Source organism: Crocodylus porosus, unplaced genomic scaffold (genome assembly GCF_001723895.1).
Source record: "Crocodylus porosus isolate Cpor-Errol unplaced genomic scaffold, CroPor_comp1, whole genome shotgun sequence".
NCBI classification, from domain to species: domain Eukaryota; kingdom Metazoa; phylum Chordata; order Crocodylia; family Crocodylidae; genus Crocodylus; species Crocodylus porosus.
The window spans coordinates 225,402-244,178 of NW_017728926.1; the positions used below are offsets into that span (position 1 = coordinate 225,402).

An 18,777-nucleotide genomic window follows, 5' to 3' on the forward strand; every position below is an offset into this window, starting at 1 on the left:
CCCACCAGAGCCAGCCCTGTCACAGACCTGTTCCTTGGAAAAGTATGGCAACAGGATGACCCTGTCGTACTCAACAATCCCTGCCATCCCCTGCATCCATCAGACTTCCAGCCTGTATTGAATCTAGCCCAGGTATCCTTAATTCCTGTTGCTTGTTCAACTGCTGGAAAACATAGGCTCCTTTCAAAGGCTGCAGCACCAGAGAAATCTCTTACGATACCATGGAACTTATAGTGAGACTCTGTACTGTTCTCTGCCCATGGTATGGCTCAATGCCATGTAGTCAAGGTATTGGTTATGCCCCCCCGCCGCCACCTTCCAGCTCCTAGCCAATTGATTGTTGTGCTGCCTGCCAGTTAGTATAAGATCCTGTCTGGTTTCCCCTGGACAACTGTACACTTGTCCCCACCTGCTCCAGCTGCAGTGTCTGTCTTCTGCTTCAGATGGCAGCATCAGGGGAAGAGCAGTCACTTATACCATGGGTTGGAGATGGTCTTTCCCTTTGCTTTGGCACATCTCCATAACTACACTGATTGAAATGCAGCAGGCTTCTCATGAGAGTCACACCCATGGTTTCCCTCAGGCACCTGCATCACAGATCCCTCTAATCTGTCTGTTGTCAGCTCATTAGATTGTCTCTGTCTTCCAGCTCAAAACATCTTTTCTTTCCTAATGGAACTTCTCTGCAGGAAGCAAATGAGAAGTGAACTTGGGAGAGAGGCACATGCTGGCTTTCCAGTTAGCAGGGAGGTTTGATGAATGTCAGAGCTCAGTGGAGGATGGTAAAGAGGCTGCTGTACCTATCAGAAGAGATTGGGATCAAAGGAGAACTGCCCTCTGGAGGAGAGAAAGGGTTTTGCCTTTTTTAAAAAGTATAATGATTTAAATGACTGGATGGGAAGCAAAGACAGGAAGACCTGCCTTGGTGTTAACAAGGCAGGCGCCATGTCTGAGACTATATGAGGATCTGCAGGGTGAGGAAGACATGCCTGCTACATGCATGTGTGTGTACCTGCATGTGTGTACACATGTGAGGGGCAGGGTGCAGGTTGATGTAATCTGAAGACTGACACCCTGCCATTTGCCTCCTGAGAAACCCCCCTCCATGTGGTCATCCCAAAGCAACAAATTCCTAGCAAGAGAAACCCAAAAGCTCATTCCCTGTTTGCACTTCCCAGGCTATGAGAAGCAGTTAATCTGTCATCTCTTTGAGGTGCAGGAATGTGGGGCTCCCCCAGCCCTCCCTTCTCAGTGGGGCTATAGATTCATGCTAGGCAGGAGGTTGGGAAATGCTCATTTCCTGCTGCAAAACCCTTGGCAAGTGATGAGTAGTTCAGAAACACCCAATGGGAAAATGCTTTGGACAAAGAGTATTTGGAGATGGGATAACAGCATCTTCAAAGCAACGTGCCAGTCTCGTCCATGGTTCTTTGTGAAACTGTAAATTGTTTATATTAAAGTAGATTAAAAAGGCCAAAACTGAAAGAAGGCTTCTTCAGAATTTACTGCACTGCAAGATTTCAACTCCTCTGATCCAGGCTTGTCTTGGATTCTGGGTTCACATAGGTTTTTTAAGGTTTCAACTTTTTGTCTCAATTTGAGACAGGAAAGAGAGGGCCTCTGGGGAGCCATTCCCTGTTGAGGTGCCTGCAAGGGGGTTGTGTCCTTGGCACAGAACCTGGAGATGGTACTGCCCCAGTGCATGGATCCCCAGCATTTCACACCCCCGACAACGCTGGACTCCAAACTTCTATCAAACTCCCTTCCTGTTGGAACTGTAGTACTTTGCCTCATATGTGCACCACGTGAGTGAGAGCCTGCAGCAGCCAGCTTCTGCCACAGTCTCCTGTGGCCAGAGATTCTGGACAGCTTTGGCTTGGGGGTAAGAAGCTTGCCCATTTACTCATCCTCAGCTGCATTTTGCTGTTGCTAGGGGTGCACATGCATTCTATGATTCTGCTTAGTGCAAACAGCCCTATGTCAGCCTACAGCAGCACTGGCCTCCTCTGAAAAGATAGAGCTCATTAATTAAATCCTCTGCATAATCTGGGCATTAGATATTTCAGTCCTGAGGCTGACACCACAGACTGTAGGAAAGGGGTCTGGCAGTCCAAAAATCCTTGCTAGTCCTGATCTTTGCCAATGTTACAGTCACGATGAAGAAAACTGCCTCATGACACTGCAAAGATGCACTGATGAACTGCATTTTTTCACAGGTGCTGCTGTTAACCTTAGACATGGGCAAGCTGCACACACCAGAGCTGTCTAGGACATGTTGAATGGTAGATAGCACACAGTGTGAAAGGAAAGCATTGGCACTGTAAACCTGGAGGGCTGGGACAACAATATGCTGGACCAAGACATGGCCTTGCAAAACACCTGCATGAGGAAGTTCTCAGTAGTGGTATCTAAACAAATTGTTGTCATCTTGCTGCATTGTTATTTCAGACCCATTTGGCCTTCACCAATATAGTGGTGGGACAAACAGTTTGTTCCTAGAGTTGTGAAGGAGCAAGGAGATATGCGGTTTCTGCACCTTCTTTTTAAGTACTCGGGAGCTGCGTTAATATTATAGTGATGAGCACCATATATAGAGAAGACAGGGAGAGAAAGGTCATGCCCTGCATGCTCTGCTATTGCAGAATTTGCACCATGTTCTTGGGCTTAGTGAGCTTCTAAGCATCTGGGTTGCCCTGGCCTTCTCTGAATCCACAGTACAAACAAGGGCTTGCAATACACTGTTCCCAGGAAATGGCATGCAACTAACTCATCACAGGATGCTGCTTCAGCTAATCAAAATTTAGAATGTACAAAAGTGAAATTGTCTGCTGGTGCCTGTATCCAGTCGGAGATGGCTGATGCTCTTTGGGCACATGCACCTTTAGAGTGTTATTAGCTCAGGTTGTAGGGCATGAACAATTTTGGGGGAACTATTTTTACCCCAAACATTAACTCACATTAAGTATTTTTTTTAATTGAAGCCAAGTTACTCAGTTGTAATAGCATGCTCCTTTTTCTCTCGGGGTATCAAAAAACTTTGCCATAATTATACAAAATGTTTTAAAATTTTAAAAGTAGGAAGATTACACTTCACAGCACAGCTGCTCAGGAGTGCCACATCTTGTTCTGCTGTGAGATAACAAAGTCTCCCCTATGGCTGACAGAGAGGTGTGTGGTTCTAAATGCCTCACTGCAGGCTCTGATCATCCATCTGGAAAAAAACCTTGAAATCTCACAGGACACTAGAGCCCTGATGGCAGGTGAGGGGGTGACAGGGCAAGGGAAAGCCAGATGCAGTCACTGAGCCCTTTTTGCTCATTCACCCTGCTAGGTGATACTGAATATTTCCCAACACTTCGGCTAGGGACAGACATTACACATAAGCTGGTTTACATGATCAGAAGCTGGTTTAAACCTGTAACAGAACAGACATTCAGTGCACATAAACCAATTTGAAAATGGCTGAAACTGGTTTGAGATAAACATGGTTGAATGTTGTATCTGACTTAAGTGATTTGGGTCAAACCAGTTTATGCAATGTCTGTCCCAGACCCATCCTGGTTTAAGTTACACCAGAGTTCCCCAGCACCCCAGATGCTTTGCAGCTGTATGTGGTGCTGTCTGCTGGAACAGAGCAGGGTTGGCCCTGCCCCTCTCCTGCCTAGCCAGAGCACTATTACTGGGTCTTCTGGGTCTACTAGGAAGCAGGTACTGTAGGAAGCCATCTGTGTTCAATTTCTCTCCATGTTGATTTTAACTTCCACATGCAGAGGTTTCTCTGCTAACAACCCATTTAGGCTGAACGTGGGACATCAGGTACAGGGGTTGCAACTTCACCTGTATTTTCAGTTTCAGCAAATCACTGATGGGGATGGCCCTAGCAAAGTTCTGTCCATATGTTTAATTTCCTGTTTGAGCTCTTACTGTGTCCACTGATGAGCAGGCTGCAAGTTTGCTGTTTACTGAATGCCCATGTGGTAGTGTCAGTGTGCCATGTATGGTACTGAGGAACAAAATCACCAAGAGCAAATCACAGAATCATTTTGATTGTCAGGTTCTGGTCTGTGACACAGGCCAGAAGTTGCTTTCTCCAAGAGAAAAGCAGTCAGTGTTAGTTTGCAGGTATCCACAGGACTGCAGTGACAATAGACTCTCTGGGTAAATCTGTCCTTTTTCTCCCTAGATTTAATCAACATGAACACAGGATGTTTAGGAGAAAGAAATCTGATAGTCACTTCTGACAGTGCTATCTGAAAGTTTGGTTGTTATGAAGCTGACAACAAGGGAAGCTTGTTGTGAATAATTACTTGTAACCAAGATGCTTGCCTAAATTTAAGTTGGAAACGGATTGTCCCTTTGAGTTACCTGGGATGTGAGAGGTTTTTATTAACTCTGCCTTCTCTACCTTCGCCTCCAAGACCCCAGCAGCTGCTGCAGATGAAGTCTAACAGGGCCTTAAATACTGTTGTGCAACCAAAACTCTCCTCTGCATTGTTTTGAAAAATCAAATAGGATTTTAAAATTCAGTGAAGAGTTCCAGGTTACCAGTTCTCTTCAAAATCTCCTTCCACAGACAAAGTAGATGATAGCAGGGCTAGGATTGACAGCAGTGCTACTAAGGTAAATGGAGAAAGAACACATAGAAGAAATCATAATTTGTTCTATCCATGGAATCAATTCACACAGATGTATCCCTTATTTGAGTAAGTCAGTGTTTGCTTGCTATCAGAAGCCCTGGGAAAATGTGCTGGCCCTTTAAATACACTGATGTTCTGCTGCATTTGGAGCACAGTACATGAAGGCAGAGGCCTCTGATAAGCTATGGTTTGTATAATTATTCAATCTTTTCCCCTGAAGGGCCTCTGCATTGCAGCTGTCCTTTTTCTTATTTGCTGTTAGCAATGTCCTAGTTTGTTCTGTGCTGCAGTCCTGCTCCTCCTCCTCCCACCACCACATCACACACACTTGCACTTCATAATGAGTTCTAATTGAGCATTTGCCCCCTAACCTGCAGCCTGGGCTCAGCAACCAGCTACCCGGACAAAAAACTGCATCTGCAGCCACTCTGGCCATTTTCCATACTTCCTGCCCCAGAATCCACAAGCAGACCAGGGAACTACATGACCAGGATTTCCATCTCTGTCCTCCCCCTCTGGCTGTGAGGAAGAGATGGTGAATGGCTGTTGACTGAGCTTCCAGCATAAGCTGGCACTGACCCTGCTTGGCAAGGCAGGATTTCCCAACAGCCTATGAATTGAACATTTCCTGCAGGCAAGGACTCATACCTCTGATATCAGTATTTACTTAGTGTATGATGATACAGTGATCACAGAGCAAGGAATATCAGAGGTGACACAACAGCATTGTCCTACCTGGCCAGAACAGGAATCTCTTTTCAGCACTCCTGGGCTAAGGACACATAAACCATTTTAAATAATCAGAAATTGATTTAAATCTGTAACACATGGGTTTTTAACCTTTTTTAATAAGTGTACCCCTGGGTGTGGAGCAGTTGTGGGGGGGGGTGCACGTTCCCCCCACCCATGGTTGGCTGGCTGGGCAGCGCCTGTGTGGCCCACAAAGAGGTGCCGCTGCTCTTGCCCTCCACCCCCCTCGGCTCTGCTCCTGGGAAGTGGTGGCAAAAGGTGGTGGGTGCAGCATTCCATCCCTGCCCACCCATGCGTATGCCCTAGGACCTTCCCAGGTACCCCTGGGGGTATGCATGCCCCTGGTTGACAACCCCTGCTGTAACAGAACAGAAACTCAGTGCATATAAATCAGTTTCAAAATGGCTGAAACTGGTTTAAGATAAACCTGGCTGAATGCAGTATCAGACTTAACCAATCTGAGTAAAGCCAGTTTATGAAACTTCTGTCCCAGACCCCTTCCTTGTTCAAGTTAAATCACAGTCCCCCAGCATGCTTTGCAGCCCTGAGTTGGGCTGCAGTGGCTGCTCCAGAGAGCAGAGCTGACCCCGCTCCTCTGCTACCTAGCTGGAGCAGTGAGGGCTGGCTGACAAGGGGGTGGGGGAGGGAAAGCCTGGCTGGGGATGCAGGCCAATCTGCAGGGGGGGGGGAAGGAGGACTGCCCTCCCCTGCCTCCCCCCTCTGACTCCCCCCAGCAAACCCTGGCTGGGATCTGGGGCCAGAGGGGGGAGTTAAACACCCCTTCCCCCACTCAAACTTACTGCTGGCTGCAACTGAGAACTACAAATCCCAGAGGCACCTGGAAACAGGAAGAAGAAGTGATGGGTAACCCTGCAGAGTCCTGCTGCTATAATTTTGGACTGCAAATCCCAGAGACCTCAGGGGCAGCAGGAGGAGGAAGCGCACACACAGCCCATGCTGGTCAGAGAGGTATGCTCTAGCAGCCCCCAGCTTCTGGCCTGAGCCACTACAGGCATGTGGCTGCATTTCCTGAATCAAAAGTAAATGTCTGCTCCCCACTGTTTCAATTTAATCTCTGCAATTTAGACCACAAATACTGAATCAATTCAGCCTCAGGCTTTTTAACTGTCTGTACTTAGCCCTGGGGAACAAGCCCACCAGGGCCCTCCCAATCGTTCCCACCATCAGAGCTGTCCTTTGTGGGGGCACTTGGAGGGAGGGGAGGGGAAGAGAGAGGGAAGGGTGCTGGACACAGGTGCCCCTTATCTCTGAGCAGCCTGATGGCCAGGTAAGCCTCTTAGCTACCCACACTCCTGTCATTGTCTAGAGGTTCACCTGCCGTGAACATGCTGCCCATTCACAAACCCACCCCGGTGCTTGAGACTTCAGGGGCCAAGAAACAATAAAAAAGGAGATCCTGCCCTGTTGCTCTGAGTGTCCTTGGAGGCATAAACTGCATGTCCCCCTCACAATCCCACTCCTACCCAGAAGGGCTTTCACACAGCAGCGTACTGGGACAGTCTCTCCCTGAGTCAGGAGAGAAACCACCAAGCATTAGCTGCTAACAGGAAATACCAGGGTCACACCATGCAAGCCAGGGACAAAAATCATTGGAAATAAAATGAGCTGCCAAGTGTCTCTGAGGAGAGGGGAAACCATAGTCTGCTGGGCTGGACAGAGTCTGTACCCTCCAAATCAATGCTGAGTGACACCTGGGAGGCATGGGTATGGCTAGGGAAGCTGGAAGACATGATTAATGCCTCTAAGGTGATTTACTGCTGCTAAATCGAGGTCAAGAGTGCTGCCAGTTGGGCACATGCAGCACAGTACAGTTGAAGGACTGAGGCAGCCTCCTCCAATGCTATAAATTCCATCAAGGCATGGCAGATGAGTTAGAAAAGGAAGGGTGCCCAAGGACCTGGAGTGTGACAGAAGTTACTAGGACATCAAGGGACATTACGATTGCCCTTGGGCTAGGACCTGCTACACAGTCTGCTTTGTAATGTGCAGGCAAAAAACAGTAATGCAGGTCCCCTTCTGGACTGTCATGGCTGCTAACACAAATCAGCTATTTTCCATGGGCCCCCAAGGCCTTAGGTAGAAGGCACATATTTTTGGCAGCCAGAGACAAGAAAGAAAATTAGTGGCTTCCAATTTATTAACACTGGCAGCTTGCCTAATGCTTAACCAAAGAGAAAACCCAATCGACTTCATCAGCCAATACCCTGCACAAATATCTGAAACCAGCCGGCGGAACTGTTGTTCTCTGGGTCAACTTAAAGACAGCTGTAAACCTTTCTGCTTGCTTGGACAGTTCTCTCAGAGCTCCTCCTAGCTGTGTGCAATATCTTGGTGCTCCTAGACTACACACACCAAAACCTGGGTACAAAAGGATCTGGGCCTGCACTGAACTTCTTCTAGCCCCAGCCTACAGGACCCAGCCTTTTCATTAGAAGGATTTTTGAGTAACACAGACCGCCAGATGGACCTGAAGAGTGACACCAGTGCCCCCACTGTTATTGGCAATAATAGAGGTAACCTTGGATCTGGCTTTTTCCTCAGCGTCTTTGAATCTCACAAGTTGCCATGAGAACTGGACTCAGACACTGGCACCAGCATTGCCTTCTCCCTTGAACACATCATAGCAAGTAAACAGAGGTTTGGACACCATCTGTGCTACAGACAGCCCTGACAGGCCTAGACTGGCCCTTTGCTCACAGGGGTTCCATCTGGGCACTGCCTCACCATTGTTCTGTCATTGTTTTGTTTAGTTAAATGTATGTTTTTCCAACTTTGAAAGGGGCCAAAGAGAACGGTAAGCCATTTCCCGTTCTAGCTGGAGTCAGGTGTACTAACAGCAGAGAAAGTGGGTGAGGTGGAGGCTGGCCCTCATGCAGCAAAGTCAGATTTCCAGGTCTCTCTTTCTTCCCTCCTCAGCAAACAGGGCAGAGTTGAGGCCACAGGCCACACAGTTCAGACTTGTGTTCATACCAGAGTGCAAGCAAGATGTTTCCCCAAGAGGTCTCTCAAGTGGAATGACCCAAGGAGAACAGCCAGCCCTGAGCATGGCTGGGGCTGGCCTGCTCCTCATGAAAGGGCTTGCTGCAGCCCATGGTGCCTGGGCCCCCGCGAGCATGGCAAGACATGTGGCACTTACCATCCAGAGAGAGCCAGTCATGCTGGGAGGAAGGCAGGGTTGGCAAAGCTCTGGCTTTATATTCAAACACCACCGAGTTGGAGATGATCTGATTGTTGAAAGCAACTTGCAGGGTCACAAGTCCAGTGTCATGAGCTAGGAACAGAGAACAGGTATCAGAACATAGGGCTTGCTACAGGAAGGCACAAAGTGACTCCCTCTCCAGATCATCTCCCCCACCAAAGGACAGGGTGAGTACAGAGCAGGCTTTTCAGAACAAAGTACTTCTCTGCCTAGACAGGTGGAAAATCAGAGCTGCATGATCAGCATTTTAACAATAGGGACATCCTGGAAGCTGCTAAACTAAACGGATGGACTGCTGGCAGAGGGCCAAGACCAGCCTTAAAAGATCAGGCAACTCAGGATTCGTTCCTCTGGAACCACCATGAAGTTATTTTTGATGCATATCAAGCTAAATACTAAGCTCCAGTGTTTTGAAGATGCAACGTATCCTCCTAAATGTCAGCCACTGCCACTCCATAAGCCATCACCAACTGGAGTTTTCCTAAAGGTTCCTGCCACCTTTTGACCTCCAGATCACATTAAGAGAGATGCAGTGACACAGCGTGGATCCCTGCAGAGGCTGCATCTGTTGGTACCTTCTTACTTCGTGGTTCCCTATACTAATGTATAATGGGCTGACTGATTGTAAAACAAGTCAATACAAACTTGATCATTCATTAGTGATCACACTGGTCAGTAAATGCTTGCTGGTTCCTATGGGGGAACATCTTATAGCTATGAAGCTCACAAACTTCTCAATTATCTCCCCCCACTGAAGCCTGTGATGGACTTGTAAAATAAACACTATTGCAAGGATGAAGCCAAAGGGAAAGAGCCCCAGGCCAATACTAGACCCCAGATGGGTGAAACAGCAGCTCCTTCTCAAAGGATTTACAGATGGAAATAACTAAACAGAGTCTTTTGGGGTAAGGGTGGAAATCTTTCTTGTGGGATTGGTCCATGTGCCTGCCCATCTATCTGTTGACCTATAGCAGCAGATGTACCAAAGGCCAAAGGCAAGGCAGCTCCATTGCCAACATCCTGGGGCTTGTTGCTGGGTCCTCGCTCATCCCTGGGCCAAATGGGCCATTCTTGGAGGATCCTCCACAAGGGTCATGCACACAAGGTGCTACTGGCCCCACCATTCCCTGAGAACAACCCCTGCCACCAAGCTCCCCATCCTATCCCATCATAGGAGCAGGGGTTACCTCCTTCACTGTCAGTGTGGCACACAACATACCAGCAGAGCTTGCCAGAGCCAGAAGAGCATCACTGTGCTCAGTGTTCTCATTATGCTGTCAACCAGCTGCTGCCTGCTCTGTCCAGTTGTGATAGCTCAGTAGTGTAAGCTTCCTGCAGGCGGAACCAGGCAAATCCCATGCATGGGAAGGACTACCTGGAATATCGGCTCAGAGGGATCTTGGCAGAGCTGCTGCATCATGCATGCAAGGCTGCTACTTTGCAGTGGGACCCATGTGTGCTTCCCATCACTCCCACCCTACTACACTGGCAAGCATCAGCCACCTCTTCAGTTCATGTCATTAAGCTCTACAATCACACTCTGGGCTTGGCTGACTGCTGCATGATACTATATGACTGTGGTGCACACATGCATGCTCAGCATTCAGCTCGTGGCCTGAGATGCCACACAACTGTCCCTGAGCCTCAAAGAATGGTAGAGAATGTGGAACATGGCTGGCCAATGCTCACTGCCCTGCTGGCACAACTGGTCTTCAGGGAGCAGCCTCTGCATGTGACAGGGGTGTTCCTTACCTGGGCAGTAGCAGCGCAGCACCCCTGGCTGTATTAAAGATGCAGGCACTGAGATCTGATCAAACAGACAGCTGTAGTTACTGTTAGCCTCTTGCCATGGGCCAGTGATTAGGACTTTCACTCCCCCCTGCAAGGGAAGGAAGAAAGGACACAGTATTATAAAAGGAGCCCTCCCTGGGTGCACATGCACCTTGCCTTGGAACTTGGGGCCAGAAGAAGAGCACCAAAGCAAGGAAGCAGTATCCTTGCACCAAGCTGATGAACAGCCTTTGCTCTCAGTAGTGTTGACCAGCAACCAGAAAAGTCCTCTGCCACAGACACTGCTCTTGGGCAACGCTGCCCTTCCATGGCCTTAAGCCTTTGTAGCATGGTATCCACAGAACTCTGAGGCCTTTGAAACTTACACCAGGGCCCTTTCCTGCCCTTCTGCCTCCTACCCCCTCTCCAGCACATACAGCCTGGCACTGTGTTGCACTACCTTGGGCCCAATCCAGCCCTGCCCTACCAGCCAGCCCCCAGGGACATCCATTGTTGCACTCTGACAACAGCCTGCCTGCAGAGAGAAAGTGAGAACAAGTGGCCAGCTGAGGAAGGTGCCCAGAGTTGGTGTGATGGGATCAGTCTCTCTCATCATAGGTGTTGTAGCAGCCAGCACCAGTGCCAACATTTCAGAAACCCAAAGGGAACTTCCCTGCAAGAAGCTGTGTGAACCCAGAGTTACAATCTTAAAGTTAAGACACAAAAATCCACCTCCCGACTTGGGAGTCTGTTCTGTTTGACCGTCTCTCCAGGGAATGCTGTGGGTTTTTTCTAGATTTGCAGCACCACATTTCTAGGTCTCTGAATGTGGAGTTCAGCAGAAAGGATGGCAAACTTGCTACCCAGAACCCTCAGTGCTATGGAGATTGCAAGGTCTTTGGTGAGTACATGGTATGGCCCTGGGGCAGAATACCATCTCTGTCTCTCCCCAAACTCTGCTATCTGACAGTTTGGTTACTATGGTCACTGCAAAGGGCAAGCACCTCTTCCCGATCTCTTCAGGTAACCCTGTGTTGTAACCTGAACTGGATACATTCCTGGGGGGGGGGATACCTGCTCCCTCTGCCTACATGACTGGCCACACATACCTGGGTGGGGGGCTTAAACTCCCTACTGCCCTAAGCAATGCCAGCATGACTGGGAAGGACTGCTACGAACCTAGCACAGGCACTGCAGACATACTGTTACATTTCTGCTCCATGCAGAGTGACTGTACAATAAAGCAAGCAAAGCAGTTTCTTCAATAAATTGACGGCTGATGAACTATGGAAATGAGTTCTGGCAAACACTGCTTCGAGACCAAAGAGAGGAAAAGGAAAGTGGACAAAGAGAAGAGTGAAGAAGGATCTCAAGGAAGGGGGCTAAAGACCCTGCCAGTCTACCCAGCAACCAGTGATGCAATTCAAATTGGTTGGCTGGCAGCCAACAGTTGCTGGCCTTCACTGGATCAGTTAAATGAGGTCATAAGGGCTATATAAGTGAAGGACTCCCCAGGAGGAGGAGCAGTAACCATGATGAAAACTCAGAGAAAAGCTGGACCATCTGAAACTCTCTCTCTCTCGAAACTTATGATCAATGAACTGTTTGCCTTCAGAGGGAATCTCCATCTCCCTCTGGATGATACTTATGAGTAAGCTACCTGAGAGCTAACTAGATATATAGCTTGCAGTAACTCAGATGCATGATCAAAGGCTACCATGCATGCCACTGTTTGCTCTAAGGTATTTCTCTGATATTGCTCTACCCTGTACCCTACTCCAAACCTACACCTTGTAACCAATAAAGTTCTCCTTTGTACCTAGTGTGGGAGACTTATTGGGAGAAGGTCTAGATTATGCCTTGGGGTTCCCTTGATTCAGCTGACTAAGGGAGACCACTATTTGTGCATCAGACTGAGGGACGCACCCTGAGTTCTTGTAGTGAGTCAAGTACCCTCAAGAACAACTAGGTCTGTGTTTCCCAGAGGGCGCAGGTCCATGATCATTCCAGACTCTGGGTGGTGGCAGCTTGCGGGTGGGGTCTAAGAAGGGGGTCAGCCAGACATGAGGTGCCCCCAGGGAGGCACTTGGAGCCTGGAAGGTAGTCAGGTGCAGTGAGGTGGGTGGCTCAACACAGGAGCACCCCATACTGGCCCATCACAGGCCCTGCTTTTCCATCCCAGGCTCAGTAACCCTCAAGTGTATTCTGGCATGAAAAGAACACTGCTGACACCAGGTAAAGTGAGGTGGCTGGAGCAGGGGACAGAGAAGGGAAGTAGAGAGGCAAAAGAATACTACCACCTGTCCCAGCAGGACTGAAAATGTGCCTACGGCACCAGCCCCCATCCAGCACTCACCATACACAGAACCTGTTTGCTGAGTCCAATTCACTGTGCTATCAAGCAATGGCAAGGTTCAGCTCCACTTGCAAGCAGTTACAGTGACATCCAGTTAGGACTGTGAGAAATTTCGATGGATGTTTCATTTCAAAGATGTTTCAACCTCGAAACAGTGAAATCAAAATGAAACGAAACGAGGGTGCTCAAAACATTTTGAAAGTTTTGAAGCTGGGCTTCCTTGCAGCTAACAGAAACTAAGAAGAGGGAGAGGGGAAGAGGGGGAAGGACTACTCTGATATTGATATCTAGCTCCCAATTCAATTCCCCAGCTCTCTGATCACTTCCCCAGCTCTTCCTGGGGGGGACGTGGGCCCCTGATCTGCGTGCAGGGTTTCAGCAGGCTGCTGCTGCAGACTGGGGCCAGCGGCAGCTATTCTGTTAAGCTTGCAACAAGCGCTGTGAAGACTGTGGTGCTGCCACTGGCCCCAGCCTGCAGCAGCAGCCTGCTGAAACCTGGCATGCAGATCAGGGGCCTGAACCCCGCCAGGAAGAGCTGGGGGAAGTGAACCAGGGACTGAAGGATTGAGCTGGGGGCTGGGGAATTGAACTGGAAGCTAGGGGAATGTTTGGGTCCCTGAACATTCCCCCAGTTCCAGATTAGATTCCCAGCTCCCTGATCTTTCCTCCAGCTCTCTGATTGCTTTCTCCTGCTTTTCCCAAGGGGCACAAGCCCCTTGATGATGCAGGGTGACAGCAGGCTGCTGCTGCCAGCTGGTGATGGCAGCGGCTCTGGGCTATTTCCCCTGAAATCCTGTGCACAGGTCTGGGGGCCTGTGCTCCCTCGGGAATAGCTAAGGGAATGATCAGAGGTCTGGGGAATTGAACTAGGTACTCTGGCTTACAGGTGGGTCCGCCCCAGCTCATGGACCGCATGCGGCATCCTGCCAAGCCACGCTGCACCTGCGCCATGGGACAGCTGCCACACAGGTGCCAGGTGGGGGGGCTCTGCCATGAGCCCCCAGAGGCCCCAGTCATTGCTGCCAGAGCCAGTGAGTGCAAAGTTTGTTTGGTGGTTTTTAAAGCTCTGGACTCACCGGCTGCAGAGCATGTGATGATAGCATGCTGCTGCTGCCAGCTGGGGCCAGCGCAGCACCTAAGTCTCCCCAGCGCAGCCCGCACTGAGTGCTGGGAAGAACCCAGCACTGGTGCTGGCCCCAGACAGCAGCAGCAGCCTGCTGTCATCCTGCACACGGATCTGGGGGCCCGTGTCCCCCCGTAGGGCTGTGGGGCTGTGCTGGACTCCTCCCAGGGGAAGCTGGCCCCCAGCTTTGCATACAGAAAGGCAGCATGCTGTCACTGCCAGCAAGTGATACGAGCTTTGCTTTGAACAGTGTGAGGTGCAGTTCACAAAAACCCCTGCACCTATCTCCTTTAAACTTGGCAGACTTCATGCCCTCAGAAGGGGCTACCATCCCTGCAATTTCTCATCCAAATCAGGCATGAAATGACAAAGTTATAGGCATTTTCATGATTTCCCATTATAGCCTATGGGCAAAACATTTAAACACATCGAAACAGTGTTGAAACAGCAAAAAGGTTTTGACAAAATGAAATGGAACCGTGCTTCGAAACAGCGAAACAAAACACTGTCCCTTTGAAATGGCAAAACAGAAGTCAAAACAAAATGGTGCTATTTCGCACAGCCCTACATCCAGTGGCTAATTAGTACATTGCAAGAGGCACTCACTGCAGCTAAGAGCTGGGAAGTCAGATTTATCCAAGGGACATGTCCAGCCAGCAGAGCTCCCCTGGATCCCAGTGCTAGCCCATCAAGTGCAGACTTTGTTATGAAGGCCAGGCAGACTGGACCAGAGTCAGGTTTGGAAAAACAATACTTTTCAGCATACAACACAGCATTTTCCTTTGAGGTGGCTAGGATGGGCATGCTTTATCTGAGTGCTAGTGAAAGTGATGCAGCTGTTTGTCCTTCCAGTTGGGTAGCTTACCCAGCACCTTACAAACCACTGGATCAGAAGCTGGACTTCCCCCAGCAAGCAGTAGTCAGGTACGTGGCAAGCTGTTTGGGGGAGATATATGTGTTGCATGTTTGTGCTGGAGCCCCATATTGCAGCCTGGGACTTAAGTACTCCACAATAGGTACACTAAGTTAGACTGCTCTGTAGGCACAGATGAAGGCACTAATTTACACAGTATCCCCAACAGCTTCAGCTGGCCTATATGCCAGTATGGCTTAGAGCAGGGTTATGTGAACCAGAAACTGTCTTCTGTTGCTTGGACATCTGGGGTGCTTGTACACAAAACATTCTCAGCCTTAAGAACAAAGTGCAGGGGTATTTGAATTTGATCTTTGCTTCCTGGGAAGTTTCAGGAAGATCAGCAGCTCTGGAGTGTTCAAATGATCAGTTGTCCAAAGGGTTTATTCTGCAAGGCATCCATCTTTGCAAGAAAATGATACAAGGACTGCTGAAAACTGAAAGCAGCCAGGCTTCCTGTACAACTATAACTGGCTCCCTGACAGGCAGAGCAGCATGCTAAGGCTTCTGTGCAGTAACATGCATGGATCCATGAAATCTTTTCCTTGGATATCTCCTCTCTCAATACTAGCATGTCCTACCTCAGCCAGATTAGCACCATTCCCTTTCCTGGCTTTGGGTGTAAAACAGCAATAAGCAGGTTCTCAGTAGCTGCTTTATATTAGCAGAATATCATGAAAGACCCTGCCTCTAGGGTAGACTGTGCACAGCTGCCTGCTGTCAAGGCCAGGCACTTATGGCCCACTCTGTTGACAATCCAATGATTCTGGATTCTGCTGAACAGGGAAACAAAGCTGGACATCAGTGTCTCCATTTGGGAAGCATGCCTCAGCTCTACCCAGCACAGTAGGGATCAGAAAAAGCCCCCTGAAAGCAAAGACCTCCTCCAAGTTACCTGATGCGCAGGGACGCTACCAAATCTACCCTGCCTTCTGCATGACTTCAGACTAATACTGCTAACTGTATATTTCCCAAAGAGAAACCTTTTTTCACTGCTCCTGTGCTGCCCTCTGGTGGCAAACTGCAAGAGAGGCCCTAAGGCTGGAAATGGGAGCTCAGTTACTCGTGTTTTCCCCTCTCTAAATGCAGTTGGATGGGAGGATTCTTCTCATTTTGTCTCTCCTATTTGTTCCTCTGGCTGTTGGGCCTGCCGTGGCAGACACTCTGGCTGTCTTCTTCATGGATTTTGCAAAGCCAGTTTGGGTGGAGAGAAATTTGGAAAGAATTCATTGCTGAAAAGGAGCAAGAGCTTATACTGACCCAGGGCCGTCACCTTCTGGTGTTCTTCAAAGGTCTTCGTCTTTGCTGTGGAGCAGGTTCTGAAACATCTTTTGGGACCTGTGAGAGGGTGCTTAGTGTGCCTGTCATTTTACAAGGGTGCAGGTGTGGCAGTGGACAATTGGAGAGTCACCTGACTAGAAGGGAGCTGGGTTTGAAGCATATAACCCCAGGGCCTGAGCTAGCTAAGGAGTCTAGCCCTGAAAGCTACGGGGATAGGAGCTCCTGGGTAACATCCGAGCTGGGGGTAAGCAACTATGGTGGTTTGTGGAAGGGAGGTAAGAAGATCCCAGTTGGCTCAGAAGGAAGGGAGGGGCCAGAGGACCAGAGAGCCCAGAGATTTGTAACTCAGGAGGGGGCAAGGTCAGGGAGCCCAGAGGTCTATAGCCCAGGAGGGGCAAATGTCAATAGGGCCAGGGAATACAAAGGTCTTAATAGCCAAGGAGCAGGAGCAGGGTTCAGAGATGGGCTGAAGGGTGAGGAGGACCATAGTCAGAGACTGGCCAGGCCAGGGGAACCCAGGAGTCTCCAATAGCCTAGCAGCAGGGCCAGCACTCAGAAAGAGAGGCCAAAAACTAGAGGTCACAGCCAGAGGATGCTAGCAAATCTGAGAGCGCCAAGGAGGCCCTAGCCCAGGAGGGATGAGGACTGGAGCTGAAAGCCTGTATCCCAGGAGGAGCACATCACCTGGAATGAATTTCATCCATGGAGGCATGAACATGGTGAAAGAGGGGTTGTACACACATAATGAGCCCTTAAAGCAATGAGCAGTGATACTAATGCTCATAAGGAAATCTTACTTAAAAAACCCTGGGGCAGCCTCCCTTTTCTGAAAGTAACATTTCATCAAAGAATAGCAGGTGGGAAGGGGAGAGTGCCCAAAGAGAGACAGACAAGACAAGGGCTGAGGGGGCTCCAGGGGTGGCAGTCATGCCCCTGGAATTGAACCCCCTGAATGCCCAGTGTGCACACAGTTCCCATAGGGATTTCCCTGGCTCTCCAGGTTCCCAGAGGAACCAGCCAGACCAACTTCAGCCATTTTCCAAGTGATCATACCAAGGCCCTTGACTGATGTGCCAGGAAGGGTAGTGTATGTTGGAATGGCAGAGAGAGATATCAGAGGATTTTTAACTCAGCTACATTATTGAGACCAATCCATTTATTTAAATGGGAAGCCACCTGCCCTAGACTTTGCAGCAGGCTCTCTGCTACCATACAGAGCTACAGCTGAACTGGACAATATTACCATGCAGAGAAGTATAGCTGCATTCCCAGATGCCAGAACTCACTTCTACACAAGCAGGAACTGCAGACCATATGGTGCAACAAAACTGAAGCAGCTGCAGAAGTGCTCAGCCATCCCAGGGTGCCTGTATTGGCCTGTAATTCCAGCATGTCACAGCAGACTTGACTGAGTCTGCTGGAGTGTGGTAATTACTGTGCTCCAGTAGCCTTGTGCGTCTCATGTATCAGCGTCCCCACACTTCAAAATGGTGGCAGAAGCACTTGAACTAAAGCTATCAAACAAACTAGAGTTCAAGCTCTCCCGCCGCTATTTTGAAGCACAGGGACGCTGATATATAAGACACTGCGGGTGCTTTAGTTAGAGTGACTCTTAGAGCCACTCTAATTAAGGCACCGCCCCGTTCCTCCTCCCTTCCCCACCCCCAAACATGTAAAAGTGTCCCCAAGTTCTAAGAGTCTCCAAGGGCCACAGGAAGAACTTGTTTAGCAGATGCAGAAAATTTGTCTTGCAGCTTTTCTGATCCTTTTGAGAGTTTAAAATGAAAATTTGTTTCTACAACTACTGTTGATGTGAAGTGCACAGTACAGAATACTTTACTGCAGTGTTTACAGCAGCTAGGAGATAGGAAAAGGAAGGGTGTAAATCACACCAGAAAGACTGGTATCAGGGGCTAGTTCTGGCAAAGAAAGTAGTTGGGTCCCAACGCAAGGACTGCACAGCACACCTGTCTGTGTCATGTCAGAAACACCTGCATACAATGAGGAGCAAACTGCCAACTTCTACCATGGCCAAGGGAACCTCCACAGAACCTAGCCTTGGAGCCTTCCCTAATGCCCTCAGACACACTATCAGGTGGAATTTGTGACATGCAGGAATCCCTGAGCTGTATGGGCTCCATTACCTGGGCAGAAGTGTGTGACAGCAACAGACTCTTTCTAATGGGTCCTAAATGGGCCATTATAAATGGATCCATGTCAAAATGGCAGAAGGCTTGGAGTGGAGTCCCACAAGGGTCTGTCCTGGGCCCAGTGCTGTTTGACATGTTTATTAATGATCTGGATGTTGGCAGAGACCTTACTGAGCAAGTCTGCAGATTATATGAAACTGGGAAGACTAGGAACACACTGGAGGACAGGAGTGCAATTCAGAAGGGCCCTGACAGATTGAAAAGCTCAGCTGAAGCTAATAGGATGAAATTTAATGCTGACAAATACAAGGTGTTACACCTCAGGAAGAATAATCAAAAATACGAATACAACCTCACCCTCCTGCTGGCTGACACCAGCCTGGACATAGTGGATTACAGAAACGTGGTGGGATGAAACGCATGATTGGGCGGTCAATGTCAAGGGCTATAGGCTGTACAGGAAGGACAGGATAGGAAAGAGAGGTGGGGGCATGGCGCTCTATATTAAGGAGGAATACACATCCTCGTTAATTAGCAAAGAGTCAGGGGAGGGGCACTCTGAAGTGCTTTGGGTTAG

The 18,777-nt window shown here is 49.1% G+C and overlaps 1 protein-coding gene across 1 annotated transcript in view; it reads right to left on the reverse strand.

Moving 5' to 3' along the window:
- The window catches only part of CAMTA1 (calmodulin binding transcription activator 1), a 1,228,941-nt gene that overhangs the window by 88,071 nt on the left and 1,122,093 nt on the right, over nucleotides 1-18,777 (reverse strand). Inside the window, exons 9-10 of the mRNA XM_019541692.1 lie at nucleotides 10,360-10,486; nucleotides 8,545-8,679 (exon numbers count right to left, since the gene is read on the reverse strand). Coding sequence (XP_019397237.1) covers nucleotides 8,545-8,679; nucleotides 10,360-10,486 — 262 coding nt within the window. The remainder of the gene's footprint in view (nucleotides 1-8,544; nucleotides 8,680-10,359; nucleotides 10,487-18,777) is intronic.